Below are 22276 nucleotides of genomic sequence, written 5' to 3'. Positions count from 1 at the left end.
AAAGCGACTGAGAGGAAGTGACGGCTGTAAACGGCGTTTGTTTCTTTGTTTGTGCCTCAGATGTGTTGGGAGGATATAACGGCACCATCTTTGCTTATGGTCAGACCTCCTCAGGAAAGACTCACACAATGGAGGTTGGTCTGTTGTTTTGTAGTTTATTTTCAGGTCTTTGTTTTGGTGTTATTTGAATGATTAATTCAATGATTCGTCATGTTTCAGGGGACCCTTCATGACCCTCATCAGATGGGCATCATCCCTCGTATTTCCAGAGACATCTTCGACCACATCTACTCCATGGATGAGAACCTGGAGTTCCATATCAAGGTAATTCTGCTTGTGAAACAAATATATGTTGTTTTTGTGTTTCTGTTGTCAGATCTCAGGAAAATCTAACTGTAAAAAATGATTCTTCATCTTTATTCAAAGAAATATCATCATTTGATCAGTGTAGCATCATTTAATCTCTAAAGTGTTTTTATTCTGAATCACAGTTTTTCTTTTTAGAAGACTGAACATGTTTAATGTAACATAAACACTGGCTGTGTATCTGCAGGTGTCTTATTTTGAAATCTATCTGGATAAAATCAGAGACCTGCTGGATGGTGAGACCAACCCTGAACCTTTACTATGCTCATATAGAGTTGAATAGAATAGTAGAGTAGAAATAGAGTGTAAATACAATCAAGCTGATGCTAACTGCTATGATGATGCTTTCATGTTTCAGTGTCAAAGACCAACCTGGCTGTTCATGAAGATAAGAACAGAGTTCCCTTTGTGAAGGTAAATAAATCGTGTTAGCTGCGTTTCAACTGCAGGAACAAAAGGCAGCAGAAACTGTCTCCAGATGTTTGTTTCCACAGCTGTGGGGGATCCACTGGACTCACCTGGTAGCTTAAATAGTGACTGGATATAACTGCAGAGGCCTAAACTATTTTGGGTTAGAAGGTGGTTCATTCTAACTGGGGTAAATTGACACAGTAACTTATGCTGTGAACTTAACTCGCTCCGGAGCCCGTTTAGATCCAGATTAGACATCAGCAGGTATGAAGCACCGCCCACTGACCAATCAGTTCTCCAGAATACAGCGTCACAATTCCTGGATGATCCGTCAGAGGTTTGTGTGCAAACAGTAGGAGGGTCTAAAGTTTTCTACTTCCATGCAGAGACATGGTATTAAATCATAAATATTAAATAACAAATAATAATATAGATTTTTAGACACAGTGTTATTAATCTATAAGCATTATTATATGATTATAAAACAGGACACCTGCACTCCACCTGCTGAGCTCAGATCAAATATGGACATAGACTCATGTCTGAATCGTTAAACAGCAGCTGAGAGAATAGGCAAGGCAAGTTTGTTTATATACAGTGGCTTGCAAAAGTATTGGGCCCCTTGAACTTTCCCACATTTTGTCACATTACAGCCACGAACATGAATCAATTTTATTGGAATTCCACGTGAAAGACCAATACAAAGTGGTGTACACGTGAGAAGTGGAACGAAAATCATACATGATTCCAAACATTTTTTACAAATAAATAACTGCAAAGTGGGGTGTGCGTAATTATTCAGCCCCCTGAGTCAATACTTTGTAGAACCACCTTTTGCTGCAGTTACAGCTGCCAGTCTTTTAGGGTGTGTCTCTACCAGCTTTGCACATCTACAGACTGAAATCCTTGCCCATTCTTCTTTGCAAAACAGCTCCACAGCTGCCCTGTGACGGCCTCAGAGGTTGTCTAAGAGAATATTGGGAGCAACAACACCATGAAGTCCAAAGAACACACCAGACAGGTCAGGGGTAAAGTTATTGAGAAATTTAAAGCAGGCTTAGGCTACAAAAAGATTTCCCAAGCCTTGAACATCCCACGGAGCACTGTTCAAGCCATCATTCAGAAATGGAAGGAGTATGGCACAACTGTAAACCTACCAAGACAAGGCCGTCCACCTAAACTCACAGGCCGAACAAGGAGAGCGCTGATCAGAAATGCAGCCAAGAGGCCCATGGTGACTCTGGACGAGCTGCAGAGATCTACAGCTCAGGTGGGGGAATCTGTCCATAGGACAACTATTAGTCGTGCACTGCACAAAGCTGGCCTTTATGGAAGATTGGCAAGAAGAAAGCCATTGTTAACAGAAAACCATAAGAAGTCCCGTTTGCAGTTTGCCACAAGCCATGTGGGGGACACAGCAAACATGTGGAAGAAGGTGCTCTGGTCAGATGAGGCCAAAATGCAAAACGCTATGTGTGGTGGAAAACTAACACTGCACATCACTCTGAACACACCATCCCCACTGTCAAATATGGTGGTGGCAGCATCATGCTCTGGGGGTGCTTCTCTTCAGCAGGGACAGGGAAGCTGGTCAGAGTTGATGGGAAGATGGATGGAGCCAAATACAGGGCAATCTTGGAAGAAAACCTCTTGGAGTCTGCAAAAGACTTGAGACTGGGGCGGAGGTTCACCTACCAGCAGGACAACGACCCATAAAGCCAGGCCAACAATGGAATGGTTTAAAACAAAACATATCCATGTGTTAGAATGGCCCAGTCAAAGTCCAGATCTAAATCCAATCCAGAATCTGTGGCAAGATCTGAAAACTGCTGTTCACAAACGCTGTCCATCTAATCTGACTGAGCTGGAGCTGTTTTGCAAAGAAGAATGGGCAAGGATTTCAGTCTGTAGATGTGCAAAGCTGGTAGAGACATACCCTAAAAGACTGGCAGCTGTAATTGCAGCAAAAGGTGGTTCTACAAAGTATTGACTCAGGGGGCTGAATAATTACGCACACCCCACTTTGCAGTTATTTATTTGTAAAAAATGTTTGGAATCATGTATGATTTTCGTTCCACTTCACACGTGTACACCACTTTGTATTGGTCTTTCACGTGGAATTCCAATAAAATTGATTCATATTTGTGGCTGTAATGTGACAAAATGTGGAAAGGTTCAAGGGGACCGAATACTTTTGCAAGCCACTGTAGCACAATTCAACAGCAAGGTGATTCAAAGTGCTTTACAGAGACATTAAAAAACAGAAACAAATAAAAAGCATGATTTAAAATGGAAAAAAAAGGAACAGTAGATAAAATCAGCAGTTAAAATGTAAGTTTTGAAATTTAAGCTTAAAAGTAAAACTTTTAAGGATTTGGTGTTTTATTCAAATGCAGCTGAGAACAGGTGAGTCTTCAACCTGGATTTAAATAAACTGAGTGTTTCCGCTGATCTGAGGCTTTCTGGGAGTTTGTTCCAGATATATGGAGCATAAAAGCTGAATGAAGCTTCTCCGTGTCTGGTTCTGACTCTGGGAACTGATAAAAAACCGGATCCAGATGACCTGAGGGATCTGGAAGGTTCATACTGGGTCAGGAGGTCACTGATGTATTTTGGTCCTAAACCATTCAGAGCTTTATAGACCAGCATCAGAACTTTAAAGTCTATCCTCTGACGGACAGGCAGCCAGTGTAAAGACCTCAGAGCTGGACTGATGTGGTCCACTTTTTTGGTCTTAGTGAGGACTCGAGCAGCAGAGTTCTGAATGAGCTGTAGTTGTCTGACTGATTTTTTAGGTAGACCTGTAAAGATGCTGTTACAGTAATCAAGCCTGCTAAAGATGAATGCATGGACTAGTTTTTCCAGATCCTGTTGAGACATCAGATCTTTTATCCTTGAAATATTCTTGAGGTGATAGTAAGCTGATTTTGTTATTGTCTTAATGTGTTTTTCTAAGTTTAGGTCTGCATCCATCACTACACCCAAATTTCTCGCCTGGTTTGTGGTTTTTAGGTGTATAGATTGAAGTTCTCTGGTGACCTGTAATCGTTTTTCTTTGGCACCAAAGACTATTACTTCAGTTTTGTTTTTGTTTAGCTATAGAAAATTGTGGCACAACCAGTCATTAATTTCCTCAATGCATTTACCAAGAGCCTGTACAGGGCCTCGGTCTCCTGGTGACATTGTGATATATATTTGTGTGTCATCTGCATAGCTGTGATAGTTTATTTTGTTGTTCTTTATAATCTGTGCCAGTGGGAGCATGTAAATGTTAAACAGAAGGGGTCCCAAGATGGAACCTTGGGGAACTCCACATGTGATACTTGTCTGCTCAGATGTGAAGTTACCTATTGATACAAAGTATTTCCTGTTTTCTAAGTATGTTTTGAACCAGTTTAGTACAGTTCCTGAGAGACCTGCCCAGTTCTCCAGTCGTTTGAGTAATATGTTGTGGTCAACTGTATCAAATGCTGCACTGAGATCCAGTAAAACTAAGACTGACATTTTTCCACTGTCTGTATTCAGACATATGTCATTAAACACTTTGGTCAGAGCGGTTTCAGTGCTGTGGTTCTGTCTAAAACCTGACTGGAAGGCATCATAGCAGTTATTCTGTGTTAAGAAGTAATTGAGCTGTTGTGTGTGGTCTCTGTTACATGCTGAGTCAGCCCAAAGTTGCCCAGAGTGTTACTCAGGTCTTTAGTCCCTTTGTCCTGAGGGTTGTCCACATGGATGTTAAAATCCCCAACAATAATTACACAGTCGAAATCAACACAGATCACAGACAGCAGTTCACTGAGGTCATTAAAAAAGTCTGTGCAGTATTTGGGAGGCCTGTAAACATTAAGAAACACAACTTTGGATGGGGCCTTCAGCTGTAAAGCCACATATTCAAAAGACTGAAAACTTCCAGGAGATAGCTGCTTACATTGAAATGATTCATTAAATAAGACGGCAACCCCTCCTCCTCTCCTGCTCACCCTGGCCTCACTGATAAAACTGTAGTTAGGAGGGGTCGTCTCGATGAGAACAGCTCCACTGTTACTTTGGTCCAACCAAGTTTCAGTTAAAAACATAAAATCAAGGCTGTGCTCAGTGATTAAATCATTAATTAAAAATGTTTTCCCAGCTAAAGATCTAACGTTTAATAAAGCCAACTTAAGTGTTTTAGAGGTATTATTTGCCCCCTCATGTTTGGGAGCAGTCTGTGGCACACGAGGTATGTTTACTATATTTAAAGATCTTTTAGAGTGCAGCTCTCTGTGTTTTGACCAGGCCACACGTCTCCTTCTGTCACCTAAAAGTACAGAAATTTTAAAACCTTCTAGTAAACAGGGTCCCAGCTTCTCCTGGGAAAAGTCACCACTGCCATAATCCTCGCAGCCCGGACCCTCCACACATCACACATCAGACTGCGGAGACAGAGCATGAAGGTGGTAAGGAGGAACTAAGGGGGGAGGAGGCTGGGCAATGTAACTTTGATTGCTCTGTTGAGGGCGGGGCTCGATGGCGAACCTTTGGCTGCTCTGGTGGGGGGTTTATGGGGGACAAAAAGGGATTGGGCTGGGGGGGTAGATCTGAGCCCAGCATTGACCCGCTCCATCATCTCCTCAGTGAATTTCAGGTGTGGGGAGGAGGGAGAAAGGGAGGGGGAGGAGGGTGATGGCCTGTCAGGGGTTTGGGGGACTGGGGAAGGTCGTGGTCCCTGGTCCTGGTCGTTGGTGTTGTTGAGAGAGTTGGAGGCAAATAGGGACCCCTCTTCTTGCCTCAGATGTCTCTCATTTCTGAGACTCTTCCCGGGTGGGGGCAGATGGAGCTCCTCCTCAAGGTTTCTGCTGGGCTTTGTCTGTTCTTGGAGTACTGTTTGTTCCTCTTTATGAGATAACTCCTCGTTTATCTCAGCCTTGGCACCAAGCACAGATGGATGACGTATGGAATAAAACAAGTTGGAGGTGAACAGTTTCACCCGTGACTTGTTAAAATTAAATCCATTTGCTTTAAACAGATGCCTGCGTTCCCAAAAAATATTAAAGTTGTTGATAAAATGCACTGAGTGGTCAGTACATGCTGATATGAGCCATTTATTCAGTGCAAACAACCTGCTGAATCTCTCGTCTCCTCCTCTGACAGGCGGTACAGGCCCACTGATGAATACAGCTGCATTCAGAGAGTTTACAGTATTTAATAATCCAGTAAAGTCCCGTTTCAGAACCTCTGACTGTTGTTTGGACACATCGTTTGACCCTGTCTGCAGAACAATATTTGTCACAGTTGGATATTCATCTGCAATCTGAAGAATTCTCTCCTTCAGGTTGTTGACCATATCCTTAGGAAAGCAGAGGACTTTAGTGTTCTTACCGCACATCCTTTGTACATCCTTTACGGCAGAGTCACCCACAATCAGAGTTTCAGGCCTAGCCTTTAGCTTTCCCTGTGGCCTTTTACTTTTCAACAGATTTTCAGACCTTACTTCGCTACTTTTAGATGGATGGTTGTCCGATATAGATCCAGGGTCCTTTGATAGTGGAGCAAATCTGTTCTGCAGTTTCACATTCAGTTGTTTTGGAGGTTTGTTGTTAACCTTCCTATTCACGGTTGTCCAGTCCTGTTTCCTCCCGTATACAGGGGTAGAAGAGCTTCTCTGTCTCGTAGGAAGTGAAGGCCAGTCGGTTTCAGAGATTTCAGCTCGCTGTGCTGTGCCTGTGATACGTCCTCCCCCTTCCAGGAGACATGATTTATGTCTTGGTTTTGCACCAAGACAGTCCAAGGGGGGATTATCGCTTGAGGATTTATAATAATGCACAGAGTCTACTTTCTTGGTCATGTTATCTGTGCTCCTTAGCTGTGTACTAGCTTGCTCATCGCCATTGTTTTGAATCAAAGGCAAGGTTGTTTCATTTCCACACAGTCCATTTACCTCCACGTTTACTTCTAAGCGATGAATTTTTGTCTCCAGTACTGCAATCTTCTGCAGGAGGCTGTGGTAGTCATCTGTGGAGAGGGAAGGCGTCTTGTTGCTAGTTAGCCTAGCGGTTAGCACCTTTCCAGGCTATTGAGGCTGTTCGGTGCCCAGACGCTGTAATCAGGCTTCAGCTGTGTGTAGACCACACACACACGGAGCGCTGAGGATAAGGTAACTATAAAAATGTTGCTGTTTCTGTTAAGAACACTTTAGTCCTAATGATCTATAAGTGTCCAAAAGCTATTGCAGGTAAGCTCATACGGAAAAAAAGGGAAAAAATCAGCATAAAAATCAATAAAGGAAGCAAAGCATTTAAAGAGCAAAGAGAGGAAGCGTCCACACTCACAAAAGGGGAGGTACAACCTTTGTGAGGAGCAGGTCATGTTTCCTAGATCTGGTTGTCACAGAAATCTCTGTTTTATTCTGGTGATTTTGAAAATGTTTAATTGTCATTGTGCTTGATTCTGATCTGATGATGAGTCACCGCTGGAAACACGCAACACAACCAATCACATTCATTCAAGTTTCCACGTCTCCTTTATGGAGCTGTGGAACAGTAAGCTTTAATATTAAATTGATATTTTGTTTTATATAAAATAAAACATTTTCTATTTTACATAAAATATATTATTTGTATTTTGTATAAATGCTTTTATGAGCTTTAGATTTTTATCATTGATAACATCTCTGGACTAGGTGGCATAGAGATAAGTCATATGATCCGTGAAATGCCCCTTTATGATTGGTCAGATGTTGCCAGCCCCGCTCTTTTCACATGAGTGTGCATGGGAAACCCTGGTTACCTTAGCCAGCTGATGATCAGCTTTGTGTGACAATGTTAGGCTAAGAGAAGATAACAGAGACATAGCCTGGATATGATGAACGATCGTTGTGGTCCAGGGCCTGTGAGCCTTACCGGACGGGGGGGGGGGGGGGGGGGGGGGGGTCGGGGTCACTGTATTTATATTCGTTCAGTTTATGGAGAATTTTGTTTGTCTGCTGAGTCTCACAGGTGTGCTGTGGGTGCACGCCTCCTCCAAACAGCCATATTTACCGCATGTCTGCAGGGTCCTGATACTCTACTGATGTGTGTTTTACTGTCAGGGCTGTACGGAGCGCTTTGTTTCCAGTCCCGAGGAGGTGATGGACGTTATCGATGAAGGAAAAGCAAACAGACACGTCGCTGTGACCAGTAAGTCTTCACCTGTACGTGTGACACTTCCGCTCCGACCATCGTGTGTTTGTTCTCGGATCAGTTTACTGAATGGGGTTTCTTCTTCCTGCAGACATGAACGAGCACAGCTCTCGCAGTCACAGCATTTTTCTGATCAACATCAAACAGGAGAACGTGGAGACGGAGATGAAGCTATCAGGGAAACTTTACCTGGTGGACCTGGCAGGCAGCGAGAAGGTCACACTTCTCCATCACACTCAGTGAGCACCTGTTCTCTGTAAGTTTCTGCTTGCTGACACCTGGATTGTGCTTTCTGCCGTCCAGGTGAGTAAAACAGGAGCAGAGGGCGCCGTTTTGGATGAGGCTAAAAACATCAACAAGTCTCTGTCTGCTCTGGGGAACGTCATCGCTGCCCTGAGTGAAGGAACGGTGAGTCTTCATGTCTCTGATCTTCAGGTCTCTGACATGTACGCCTGAAATATTCTGGATTTAACTTGATTTGTTTGACAGAAACGTCGCAGCTCAGCTGATTTTCAGGTGAAGTGATTGTCACGTGTCTCGTGTGTCTCTAGAAAACCCACGTTCCATACAGAGACAGTAAGATGACCCGGATCCTTCAGGACTCTCTGGGTGGAAACTGTCGAACTACCATCATCATCTGCTGCTCGCCGTCTGTTTACAACGAGGCTGAAACCAAGTCCACCCTCATGTTTGGACAGAGGTACGGCAAGTCACCTGTTCAGAGGAAAAAGCAGAGTACTGTGGTCGAAGTACGTCCTCCACAGATCTGAGTGTTTCTTCATTCCGCGTCCTGTTGTTTCAGAGCTAAAACCATAAAGAACACAGTGTCTGTGAACCTGGAGCTGACCGCCGAGGAGTGGAAGAAGAAGTATGAGAAGGAGAAAGAGAAGAACAGGAGTCTGAACATCATGATCCAGAAACTGGAGAATGAGCTGAAACGCTGGAGGAAAGGTGAAAAAAGATGTTACTTCAGGGTTTTCACGGCGTTTATACTTCAATCTGCCTGCACACTCCAGACAGCTCAAAACCCACGATTGATATCGCTCTCTCTCACCGCTGGCACTCCCACAACTTTTTACTCAGAGCTACCGAATGCCCATGTTGTCAAATAATCTGATTGGTTGATGTGGTGCATTTTCCACCAACAGCAAAGGGGGCATCATGTTTGGGTTTTTTCAGTTTTCTTCCTGCACTGAATGTGACTATCCAGGAAACAGCAGCTGTAAACGATGTATGTGCTTTAAAGTCCACAGTTTCCACAAAGGTGGAGTGAGGCTGCATCTTGCTGCTACGTCATCTTAAATCTGTCACGTGTTTTGGAAGGCAGGTCATTTGGTGGTGGCACGAACGCATTCTGCACTGTAATTTTTTTCACATTTGGTTCTGGTACCAAAAGAGTTCGGTTAGAGAAAGATCATGATTTTTGCTGGACTCAACCCTCTGACATCAAACTACTCCTATCAGCAAGTCTCCCCACGTGACAGCCTCTGGGCATGTATTCTGGCAGCTTTTCCTAAATGAGCTTTAATGATAAAGAAACACTCATCCTTTAACATTTACCAGCTTTGTTCCAAAAGAACGTTTAAAGCTTTTTCTTCCTCCTGGAAGGTAAACGTCTGCCTCCATCTTTGTGTTACTTTAGTCTGTAAAGGTTTCACTTCGGGACTCTTTGAAGTAGGACAGAGCAATATGGCCAAAAATATTTATCATGATATACATTTGAAAATTTGCAATAACGATATAACTGACGATATAACTGACGCGAGAAAAAATACTTTATTAGTGCAAAAAACCCCAAAAAACCCATCAATGTATTTTCACTTAAACAAGCAGCTGTTTTTTATGCAAATTCCTCGCTGACAGTTTAACCAAAAGGCATTTCCAGTGGAAACTGGCCGACATATCCTCAGCATAACCATGTATAATATCCACAAAACTTAAAAAGAGGTTATACACACACAATACGGTAATATTATGTTGAAGCACAGTACGTATCACTCCGCGAGGCTCCTGACTGCGGTAGCTGTAATGCTACAAAAATCCATCAAGCGGTGCGGCTTCGTAGCTTAGCAAAGTCGCACTAAAACATTTTTGACAGATTTCTGAGCGCCATGTACATAAAATCGGTTCGAGGTCAGTAAGCACAACCAGAATTCATACATAAGGCGCACTGTCGATTCTTTGAGAAAATTAAAGGATTTTAAGCGCGACTTATTTTCCGAAAAACACGATAATAACGACGGCCCGCTTGCATGCTCTAACAAAAAACTGTGCTTTGTTGTGTATCTGACGGACGAAAGCTAAACCAGTTCCACACCACTGAAGTTGCAGCATTTTTACAAACCACTTCTGGTTCATCTGTTTCACTCAACGATCCGCTTTCGCCCTTCTCATTCTCCGCCATGCTTTTTCTGCCATGTGCGTATGAAAACAAAGGCACTGCGCATGCGCGTTTTACCCATATTCTATCGCCATATTTCATTTTCTTATCATTGCCCAACATTATACCAGTATTATCGTGAACGGTATGATATGGCCCAGCCCTACTTTGAAGGTTTCCGTGTCACGCTTTGATCAGTTCTCTTTAAACTCGTTTTAGAGAAGGCAGCGACAGTACCAGGGAGCGTTTTACATGCAGCTATTCACCTGTCCACTACAGGCTGCTATACTGTACACGTGGTAGTAGTTGTTTGTTTGGGAAAGCTGTCACTGTGAACCGTTTATGATGGAGAGTCTCTTAATATTTTGTCAGAGTGGAGCTGTTTGTGTCTGAGCCTTCGTTTTGCGTCTGATTGAATTCCTGTTTAGTTTCTGTTGGCAGCTCACTGATAAGACTCTCAGCTGCAGCTCCGTCTCTCGTGATGTTAGCATGTGGCCAATGTTTTATTCATGGATCCTGATTTGATGCTATTATCAGTAATTTTGACTCCTCCAGGTGAGTCTGTACCTGTGGAGGAACAGATGGGCAACAGAAACAAGAAGTGCAGCAGCGAGACAGCAGCAGCGATTGACAGCTTGGCTCCGCCCCCCGTTGCCCTGTCTGAGGAGGAGAAGTCGCAGTACGAGACTCTCATCACTGACCTGTACCAGCAGCTGGACGACAAAGTGAGTCGCACCTGTACCCTGTGTGAGGCCAAACTATTTAAAAGCTCAAAGACAGCAGTGCTTTTCTTTTAACGGATTGTGGAGGTCTCATGACAGCAGCTCTGACTGTGGAACAAAAGATTTTTAAAAGGGATCACTACAGGTTTTCCCTTAGTCAGCAGTTGTCCCTCTCCTGGATCGGCTGGAGCTTTCTTTAGGCGCCTTCCCAGCTTTGACAAAAGTCCAGCTGTGATAACCACATTTGCTCAGGGCCTTCTTGATGTGATGAACATCATATCAAAGAAACTGACCTCACAACCCAGTGTTAGTCAGTGGTGCTAGTTTCAGTCATTGTGCTAATGTCCTGTTTATAAGGTTGGAAACCTGCAGGCAGCTGAGACTGAAGAGGTCCACCTGGGTGATGATGCAACGTTTCTCCCACTGAGAACATCCAGATGAGCACAATCAACCTTTGGGATCTTTAGTGAAGCTTACAAATGATCTTCTTATATCCTCTGACAGTGGACTCATCTCTGTGCTTGTCCTGCTAGACCTCAGTGCAGCGTTCGATACTGTTGACCATAATATCCTATTAGAGCGATTAGAACATGCTGTAGGTATTACAGGTACTGCGCTGCAGTGGTTTGTATCATATCTATCTAATAGACTCCAATTTGTGCATGTAAATGGAGAGTCCTCTTCACACACTGAGGTTAATTATGGTGTTCCACAGGGTTCAGTGCTAGGACCAATTCTGTTTACATTATACATGCTTCCCTTAGGCAATGAGCATCTGCATTTTAAAACTGGCTTCACCACTGCTACAAAAATGTAAGAAACACTTAGTAACAATAACAATAAATAATTACTGTAAAAGTAGAACAGTCAAAGTCTGATTCTGCCTTTCTACCCTGGATTTCATTCATTATTTTCTCCAGGTAGTTCTAAACACTCTGGATTCTCTGATTAGTTCAGCTGCCATTCCTCTGCTGCCCTCCACCGCTTCAGTCATAGACTCCCGCTCTGACCCACCCTGTCACCATCATCTACATATTTATTGATCAGTCACACATAGCTAGCTCTTAGTCATGTTAAAGCAGTCTTTACATCAAAATGTATGTCAATAATTGTGTTGCTAGGCAACCCGGAGTCCCTCTGTAGTGGATAATTTAGGCCGGGTCAAAACATCCTCTCCACTTCTAGGTTATAGTGGTCATAATTATTTGTCTTTGGATCCCACACACCCAAAATTCAGTATTTGATGAGTAAGCCCATTTTAGAAAAAGTCGGGAAATATGAGATGATAGGGTTTTATTTTAACAAGGTAACAGTAAAATGCCAAGGGATCAATGGACAGTCCATGCCAAAATTCCAGCATGTGCAGTAACCCCGGAGAGCATCCAGCCCATTTTCTGGATAGTGTGTGAAATTATCTGTTGTCACAAGTTGCATGGATGGGCCAGATCTTGTCTGGTTTTGTACAGTCAGTCTTTTTAACACCTGCTGTGATAACTAGCTGGAAGACATGTTTAAATCATTAAACTCCGTCTGATTGATGTTTAGGATGATGAGATCAACCAGCAGAGTCAGATGTCTGAGAAACTCAAACAGCAGCTGATCGACCAGGATGAGGTGAGTCTCACCTGAGTGTTACATTCCATACTATCCACTGATCGATGGATCACAGGTTAATCAATAGCTCTCCACCAGCTGCTGGCATCTATCCGCCAGGACTATGAGCGGCTGCAGGAGGAGCTGTCCCGCCTGCAGAGGGAAAGCGATTCAGCTAAAGAGGAGGTGAAAGAGGTGTTGCAGGCGCTGGAGGAGCTGGCTGTCAACTATGACCACAAGAGTCAGGAGGTGGAGAATAAGAACCGCTGCAATGAACAGCTGAACGACGAGCTCGCTCACAAAACTGTGAGTCCACAGTCAGAGAGATGGATGAATGTTTGGATGGATGCATGGATGGATGATTGATGGATGTTTGGATGGATACTTGGATGGATGGATGAATGGATGGATGGATGTTTGGATGGATGAATGGATGGAGTTTTGGATGTTTGGATGGATGGATGGATGGATGTTTGGATGAATGGATTGATGTTTCGATGGATGGGGATGGATGGATGGACGCTTGGATGGATGGATGGATGCTTGGATGGATGGGTGGATGGATGGATGGATGGATGTTTGGATGAATGGATTGATGTTTGGATGGATGGATGGATTTTTGGATGAATGGATGGATGTTTGGATGGATGGATGGATTTTTGGATGGATGGATGTTTGGATGGATTTTTGGATGGATGGATTTTTGGATGGATGGATGTTTGGATGGGTGGGTGGATGGATTTTTGGATGGATGGTTGTTTGGAGGGATGGATGTTTGGATGGATGTTTGGATGGATGGATGTTTGGATGGATGGATTTTTGGATGGGTTGGTGGAATGATGTTTGGATGGATGGATGTATGTATGTTTGGATGGATGGATGGATGGATTTTTGATGAATGGATGGATACTTGGATGGATGTTTGGATGGATGGATGGATTTTTGGATGGATGATGGATACTTGGATGGATGTTTGGATGGATGGATGGATTTATGGATGGATGGATGGCTGGATGTTTGGATGAATGGATGGATGTTTGGATGAATGGATGTATGTTTGGATGGATGGATGGATTTTTGGATGAATGGATGGATGTTTGGATGAATGGATGGATGTTTGGATGGCTGGATGGATTTTTGGATGAATGGATGGATGTTTGGATGGATGGATGGATGTTTGGATGAATGGATGTATGTTTGGATGGATGGATGGATTTTTGGATGAATGGATGGATGTTTGGATGTTTGGATGAATGGATGGATGTTTGGATGGATGGATGGATACTTGGATGGATTGTTTGGATGGATGGATGGATGGATGTTTGGATGGATGGATGGATGGATGTTTGGATGGATGGATGGATGTTTGGATGAATGGATGGATGTTTGGATGGGTGGGTGGATGGATGTCTGGATGGATGTATGTATGTATGTTTGGATGGATGGATGGATGTTTGGAGGGATGGATTGATGTTTGGATGGATGGATTTTTGGAGGGATGGATTTTTGGATGGATGGATGTTTGGATGGATGGATTTTTGGATGGGTGGGTGGATGGATGTTTGGATGTATGTTTGGATGGATGGATGTTTAGATGGATGGATGGATGTTTAGATGGATGGATGGATGGATGTTTGGATGGATGGATGTTTGGATGGGTGGGTGGATGGATGTTTGGATGTATGTATGTATGTACAGTCAGGTCCATAAATATTGGGACATCGACACAATTCTAACATTTTTGGCTCTATACACAACCACAATGGATTCCAAATGAAACGAACAAGACATGCTTTAACTGCAGAGTGTCAGCTTTTATTTGAGGGTATTTACATCCAAATCAGGTGAACAGTATAGGAATTATGACAGTTTGTATATGTGCCTCCCACTTCTTAAGGGACCAAAAGTAATGGGACAATTGGCTTCCCAGCTGTTCCATGGCCAGGTGTGTGTTATTCCCTCATTACCCCAATTACAATGAACAAATAAAAGGTCCAGAGTTCATTTCAAGTGTGCTGTTTGCTTTTTGAACCTGTTGCTGTCAACTGCCAGGATGAGATCCAAAGAGCTGTCACTACCAGTGAAGCAAGCCATCATTAGGCTGAAAAAAACAAAACAAACCCATCAGAGAGATTGCAAAAACATCAGGCGTGGCCAAAACAACTGTTTAGAACATTCCCAAAAAGAAGGAACGCACTGGTGAGCTCAGCAACACCAAAAAACTAGGAAGACCACGGGACACAACTGTGGTGGATGACCAAAGAATCCTTTCCCTGGTGAAGAAAACACCCTTCACAACAGTTGGCCAGATCAAGAACACTCTCTAGGAGGCAGGTGTATGTGCGTCAGAGTCAACAATCAAGAGAAGACTCCACCAGTGTGAATACAGAGGGTTCACCACAAGATGTAAACCTTTGGTGAGCCCCAAAAACAGGCAGGCCAGATTAGAGTTTGCCAAACGACATCTGAAAAAGCCGTCACAGTTCTGGAACAACATCCTATGGACAGATGAGACCAACATCAACTTGTACCAGAGTGATGGGAAGAGAAGAGTATGGAGAAGGAAAGGAACTGCTCATGATCCTAAGCATACCACCTCATCAGTGAAGCATTGGGGTGGAAGTGTCATGGCGTGGGCATGTATGGCTGCCAGTGGAACTGGTTCTCTTGTATTTATTGATGATGTGACTGCTGACAAAAGCAGCACGATGAATTCTGAAGTGTTTCGGGCAATATTATCTGCTCATATTCAGACAAATGCTTCAAAACTCATTGGACGGCGCTTCACAGTGCAGGTGGACAACGACCCAAAGCATACTGCAGAGTTTTTGAAGGGAAAGAAGTGGACTGTTTTGCAATGGCCAAGTCAATCACCTGACCTGAATCCGATTGAGCATGTATTTCACTTGCTGAAGACAAAACTGAAGGGAAAATGCCCCAAGAACAAGCAGGAACTGAAGACTGTTGCAGTAGAGGCCTGGCAGAGCATCACCAGGGATGAAACCCGGCGTCTGGTGATGTCTATGTGTTCCAGACTTCAGGCTGTGATTGACTGTAAAGGATTTGCAACCAAGTATTAAAAAATGAATGTTTGATTTATGGTTCTTATTCTGTCCCATTACTTTTGGTCCCTCAAGAAGTGGGAGGCACATTTGCAAACTGTTGTAATTCCTACACCGTTCACCTGATTTGGATGTAAATACCCTCAAATAAAAGCTGACACTCTGCAGTTAAAGCATGTCTTGTTCGTTTCATTTGGAATCCATTGTGGTGGTGTATAGAGCCAAAAATGTTAGAATTGTGTCGATGTCCCAATATTTATGGACCTGACTGTATGTATGTATGTTTGGATGGATGGATGTTTAGATGGATTTTTGGATGGATGGATGTGTAATGAGCCTGCTGTGTTTCCAGGTCAGTCTGGAGGCTGTTCAGAGGGAGCTGTTCTCCCTGCAGGAGCTCAGCTCTCATCATAAGAGGAGGTCAGCGGAGATCGTCAGTTTGCTGCTCAGAGACCTCAGTGAGATCGGCAGTGTTCTCGGGACCACCGAGCTCAAAGCTGTGAGCCTCAAACTAGTTCTTCTTCTCATCTACTTCTACTTTTCATGTGTCTGAAAACAAACTCTGATTCTGTCTCTTCAGATGACTGAAGTGAGTGGAGTGATGGAGGAAGAGTTCACATCCGCCCGACTCTACATCAGTAAGATGAAGTCTGAAGTCAAATCTCTGGTGAACCGCAGCAAACAGTTGGAGGTCAACCTGACAGAAAACACCTGCAAGATGAAGGCGAATGAGAAGGAGCTGAGCACGTGCCAGCTGCTCGTGTCGCAGGTGAGACAAATACAAACTGAGACAGAGAGACACACACACACACAGCCTGTCTGAGCAGGTGTGATGATAAACTCACCTGTGTGAGTTGTTTGTGTGTCTGCTTGTGCAGCTCCGGGCAAAGCTGGGGTCTCTCACCGATGACCTCCAGAAGGTGGAACAGAAGAAGAGGCAGCTGGAGGAGAGTCAGGATGCTCTGATGGAGGAGGTCGCCAAGCTCCGCGCTCAAGGTAATACTGCCATGGTTACAGGAAACAGTAAACTCTGATTGGCTAACAGGTATTTTTAAAAATCCATCACAGGTGAACAGGTAGAAACAATAAGAGACTCTGTGTTTGTGTGTGAGCAGGTCAAATGCACGAGCTGACAGTGATGGACAAAGAGAAAGAACACATGAGCCAGCTGAAGGATGTTGTGGAGATGAAGGTAAACATGGCGTGATGTCACTGCGAGCAAAGTAACAATCAGGAAGTGAGGCAGGTCTGTCAAAGGTAAATCAGTGATAGAGGTGATGGAAGTGTCGCTGTGTGTTCTGTAGAGAACACTGGAGGAACAGATGGAGAACCACCGGGAGGTTCATCACAAACAGCTGAGTCGACTCCGCGATGAGATCGATCAGAAACACAGAGACGTCGACCGACTCAAAGAGTGAGTTATTGATTATTATTGATTGATTATTGATATTACTGATTACTGAGTGATTGAGCTGCTCTCAGACTCTTCTCAGCTGTTCTGGGTTCAGTCACATCGTTCATTTTAAAGAGATTTGTTATTGGTCAGATTTTTGCTTCAAGCATGTGTTTTGTCAGAGTGTTGAGCCGGCTGTTTCCAGCTTCTTTGTTTCTTTCAGCGTGAACCAGGCTCTGCAGCTGGAAAATAGGAAGCTTCAGTCTGACTTGGACAAACTGAGAGCAGAGGATCAGAACAAAGACCAGAAGCTTCAAAAGCTCATGTACGTCTGTCCCTCTGTTCTTGCAGTCGCCTCAAACATCGTGATTGAGGTTTTAGCGCCATCAGACATGGTTGTGTCCACATTCAGTTCACGATATAACCTGTGACGTCTAAGTGTGTCAGACAGAAAACACATATTTATTTATCATGTTATTTTTCTCATTTAAACTCCTGCGGCGCTCAGATGACATCATCGTATCATGTCGCCTCCTTCTGCTTCCACCTACCGTTTCTCTGACCAATCAGTGAACTCACATTAACAGGCAGTGGGTGTAAACGGAGTTCAGCTCAACTAAACTAAACTCTGCTTGTGTCTTCAGGTTTGTGAACGAGAAGAGAGAACAAGCTAAAGAAGACCTGAAGGGTCTGGAGGAGACGGTGGTATGAGATTATATTTTCACTGCATAGATGCCCTGGATCCAGAAGTGCTTCTGTGCAGCACCACAGTGGGTGTTGCATCAATCTGTGACTGAAGTGCAGATTTTCAATTCAACTAAAATTTTATATGAACTGTTGAAATGCGTGCTCAATCTTCCAGGTAAGGAAATCCTAAAAAGTTGATTCTGTTTATCTTCTCTTCATGTATTATTGTAGGTCTACATTACAAGATAAAGCGCCTTGAGGCGACTGTTGTTGTGATTTGGTGCTGTATAAAGGATTACTCCTGAAAGTCTGCAAATAAGCTCTTCAATTAAGGGCCTCCAATTCAATTTTTCAATTTCATGTCGTCATCAGGACGCTACAACACAGAGCGAACACCATCCCCACAGACACAGCAGCCAGGGAGGCAGAAGAACATCACATCAAGAAGGCCCTGAGTAAATGTGGTTATCCCAGCTGGACTTTTGTCAAAGCTGGGGAGGCGCCAAAAGAAAGCTCCACCCGATCCAGGAGAGAAGGACAACCGCTGCCTAACAGAAAACCTGTAGTGATCCCATATGTGTCAGGAGTATCGGAACAGTTGAGACGCATTTTTTCTAAACACCGGGTCTCTGTGGCTTTTAAACCCTAAAACATGTTGCGCCAAAAACTGGTCCACCCCAAGGATCGGGTCCCCCGACACAAACAGAGTAACATAGTGTACGCTGTTAAGTGCCAGGAGTATTGCCAGGATTTATACATCGGGGAAACCAAACAACCTCTGGCGAAGCGGATGGCACAACACAGAAGAGCTACCTCGTCAGGCCAGGACTCTGCAGTCTGTTTACGCAGATTAGTGACTACAAAGCCCCCCTCCTTGATGATAAGACATTTCGACCGCTCTCTACCAGATAAACTGAACAACGTCTATGCACAGTTTAGGGTTAACAAAAGGCACAGATACTTCCACTGCCACTGGGAAGTAGAGCCTCTGGTGAGCCTTCGTGATCAGGCTGGAAGTGTTTTTCCAGGTGAGGTTGCTATCTAGGTACATACCCAGGTACTTGTAGCTGGGTACTACTTCGACTGCAGATCCTCTGACATGCAGGGGTGTGTGTGTGTGTCTTCCTCTCCTGAAGTCCACAATCATCTCCTTCGTCTTCTTCTCATTTAAGCAGAGATTGTTTTTCCTGCACCAGTCCTGCAAGTGTTCCACCTCCTTCCTGTAGCCGGTCTCATCATTGTTTGTGATGCAACCAACCACAGCTGCAAACCTTACAATATGACAGCCTGGATGGTTGGGTGAGCAGTGTGAACAGGAGGGGACTTAGCACAGGGTCCTCGTGTTAGGGTCCTCAAAGCGGGCGTAGAACCGGTCGAGAGCCTCAGGCAGAGAAGGATCCCTGGGCCATTGTGTATCCCTAGTTTTGTAGTCAGTGATGCACTTACTCCTCCACATACTGCGTGGATCCTGGGAAGAAAAATAACCGTCTATCTCCTGTGCGTATGTGGCTTTGACTCTCGTGACGCCTGCAGTCATTTCTCTTCTAGCCCTCCTGAGTTCCTGTGCGTCACCAGACCTGAAGGCGGCTTTCAGCAGGGCACAGACTTCTTCTTCTTTCTTTTTTTTTTTTTTGCCTGTCCCGTTTGGTTCTTTTGCCATCAGAATTATTGTCTAAAGGCAAAGAAAGATGCCAAACAGATTCACTTTACCAAATGGACCATCCCGGCCTTGCCGTATTGGTCTATTTGATTCACCTTTGCTTTTATTGTTTTTTTTATTTTATTTTCACTTGCTAAATACGGGACAGACATGACTGGGGGAAAGAAAAGGGAGAAAGAAAGAGGGAAAGAAAAACAGTGGGGAAGAGGAACGGTGATAAAGGGCAAAAAACAAAAACCAACAAAACAAACAGACAAAAAATACATCTATCAATCACCTGGATCACCTGTTGAGAAAGAAAAAAGAGAAAACAAGCAAAAAAGAGAGCAATATAATAAACAACATCATCGCGATGATCTATGTGAATATAACAGTAAATACTAAACATTATTGTGCAGCACGTAAGATCGACAGCGCACAGTGTGCTTTGAGGTAGGAGCCAAAAAGGGTGTAGTTTGTGTGTGTGAGCACCCGTGTGTACACCTGTGAGCATGGACGCGCTTGTTTTTAAAAGGTTCCTTCATGTAATGATCTGCTAGAGGGTGTGGGGGGCCACAGCCCCGTCCTCCAGGGCATGAAGCAGGTATGGAGGAGATCAAAACTCCAGACATCCAGAGACCCTCAGAGCACAAGAGACCAAGGAAGACCAACAGAGGGGCAGCCGTGCCACTATCCCAGAAAGAGCTGAGGAGAGCCCCAGATGAGGGGTCACTCAGCAGCCGCGGAGCAGAAGCCAGGGGGGGTTGCAGTGACGTGCCTGTGAGCTCCGCCGGCAGCCAGCTGTGCCAGAGTGACCGAGCCCCAGGCCGAGAGGCCGAGGGCACCCCACCCCCGAAGGGGCCCGAGCGAGCCCCAGGCTCCAGGCCCCGACAAGCAGCCACCAGGAGTGAGCCGGTGGGTACCCGGACACAAAGAACCACCAACGCACCGATGTCTGAGGGCATCTGCCACTGGCAGGGGAAGTGGTGGGGGGAGATAGGCCTGCCCTGACTCCGCAGCAGCAGGGAGGCCCCACATTCCAGACCCCAATCAGACGGCCAACTCCTCCTCCCAGCCCCCCCACCCCAACAGGCAACAGAGAACGGGGATGTGTGAAGACTCCAAACCTCCCTCCGCCCGCTCATATGTAGTGTTGATGCATGTGTGTTCTAAGGTGCATTTAAAACCCAGGAGGGCATGGAGCTACCTGCCAGAGAGCAGCAGGTAAGCGTATAGCCCCTCCTGATAGCCCTCAATGTCTACGTGTATTTAAAATTGAGAGGTGGGCAATGACGCCAGCGGTGAGGTTGTACACCCTGATGGTCTTCTGGATGCCGTGTAGCGTGCCCACCCCCAAGGTCCTATATGTTTGTGTTATGAGAGTGTGAGTAATGTGAATGTCTAAGTTGTGGGATAAAATTGAGGCACAGGCGGCCAGAAGGGGACAGAGGGGGGGATGCCTCCCCTGCACCCTGGTGATACACCCGCACCCCAAGGCCCTGCATGTGTGGGTGATTGTGGTGGAGCGGGACGAGGGAGGCAGCTGGAGATGGGGAGGGAAGGAAGGGAGGGGCAAGTGGCCACACCCTGTGCAGAGTCACCGTCACTGGGGCACACAGTGATGGTCTGGAGCGTGGTTTGGAGCGTCGTAGTGGGGGATGGTAGGCAGAGACCAGCATAATACAGATGTGGTCGGAGAGGCTGAGGTGGGGGCGGGGTACTGCTCTGTATGCATCTCGCATGTTGGTGTAAACACGGTCCAGCGTGTTATTTCCCCGTGTCGGTATGGTGACATGCTGATAAAACCTTGGTAAGATGTCTGTCAGGTTCAAGTGGTTAAAATCCCCAGCCACTACCTAAAAACCTTCCAGGTGCTTATTCTGAAGCGAGCTGATGTTATTGTGTAGCTCCTTCAGTGCGTTGTTAGCATTAGCATGCGGTGCTATGTAGGCTGCTATGACAAAAATCTCCAAAAACTGACAAGGTGAATAGAATGGGAGACATTTCACAGTCATGAGTTCTGCATCCTGAATTGAATTGTTTGAAGCCTAATCTTAAAAGTAGAGATAGTGTCTGTCTCCTGAATCCAAACTGGAAGCTGGTTCCACAGAAGAGGGGCCTGAAAACTGAAGGCTCTGCCTCCCATTCTACTTTTAAATACTCTAGGAACAACAAGTAAGCCTGCAGTGTGAGAGCCAAGTGCTCTAATAGGGTGATATGGTACTACAAGGTCATTAAGATAAGATGGGGCCTGATTATTTAAGACCTTGTATGTGAGGAGCAGGATTTTGAATTCAAAATGGCAGCCACAGATGAAAAACCATCTCAGTCAGTACACCTCAGGAGCGTGTCCTGAGCTCATTGCTGTTTAGACTGTTTACACATGACTTTACAGTCAGATCCAGCAACAACCACATTGTAACATTTCCAGATGACATGTCAGTGGTCGGTCCCATCAGTTACGGTGTTTAGTCCGTTTACAGAATGGACATGAAGCAGCTTGAAGTCAGGTGTAGATCCAAAAGTCACCATCAGTGTGGAAAAAATGAAAGAGAGAGTGATTTCAGGAGGCCCGGCAAAGATCACCACACAGACCTCACCACAAATGGTGCTGCTGTGCAGAGGGTGAGTAGTGTTTAGTTCCTGGGTATACTGGTATAAGTCTACTCTTCAGTCACATGCTGGATGCTTGGTTTCCTCTGTGATGATGTACAGAAGCAAAATGATAAAGTCCAAAATCTCTTACTGCTGATGTGAGACCAGCTGAGTCTCTGTTTCCTCCAACAGGCCAAAGAGCTGCAGATGCTCAACAACCTTCGCAAACTCTTCATCGACGACATCGGAGCTCGAATCAAGAATGTAAGAA

General features: G+C 44.8%; 1 protein-coding gene across 1 annotated transcript in view; it reads left to right on the top strand.

Moving 5' to 3' along the window:
* Positions 1-22276, top strand: part of LOC134644876 (kinesin heavy chain-like) — a 51086-nt gene that overhangs the window by 6246 nt on the left and 22564 nt on the right. The window contains exons 3-22 of the mRNA XM_063498007.1: positions 61-134; positions 220-324; positions 554-602; positions 725-780; positions 7844-7931; positions 8026-8150; positions 8238-8342; positions 8486-8634; positions 8737-8885; positions 10870-11039; positions 12582-12650; positions 12729-12935; positions 16044-16190; positions 16272-16460; positions 16570-16687; positions 16807-16883; positions 16996-17105; positions 17308-17409; positions 17729-17789; positions 22198-22269. Coding sequence (XP_063354077.1) covers positions 61-134; positions 220-324; positions 554-602; positions 725-780; positions 7844-7931; positions 8026-8150; positions 8238-8342; positions 8486-8634; positions 8737-8885; positions 10870-11039; positions 12582-12650; positions 12729-12935; positions 16044-16190; positions 16272-16460; positions 16570-16687; positions 16807-16883; positions 16996-17105; positions 17308-17409; positions 17729-17789; positions 22198-22269 — 2222 coding nt within the window. The remainder of the gene's footprint in view (positions 1-60; positions 135-219; positions 325-553; positions 603-724; positions 781-7843; positions 7932-8025; positions 8151-8237; positions 8343-8485; positions 8635-8736; positions 8886-10869; positions 11040-12581; positions 12651-12728; positions 12936-16043; positions 16191-16271; positions 16461-16569; positions 16688-16806; positions 16884-16995; positions 17106-17307; positions 17410-17728; positions 17790-22197; positions 22270-22276) is intronic.

The sequence above is a fragment of the Pelmatolapia mariae genome, linkage group LG16_19, assembly GCF_036321145.2.
Source record: "Pelmatolapia mariae isolate MD_Pm_ZW linkage group LG16_19, Pm_UMD_F_2, whole genome shotgun sequence".
Taxonomy (NCBI): domain Eukaryota; kingdom Metazoa; phylum Chordata; class Actinopteri; order Cichliformes; family Cichlidae; genus Pelmatolapia; species Pelmatolapia mariae.
This window is presented reverse-complemented; position numbering and strand designations above follow the sequence as displayed.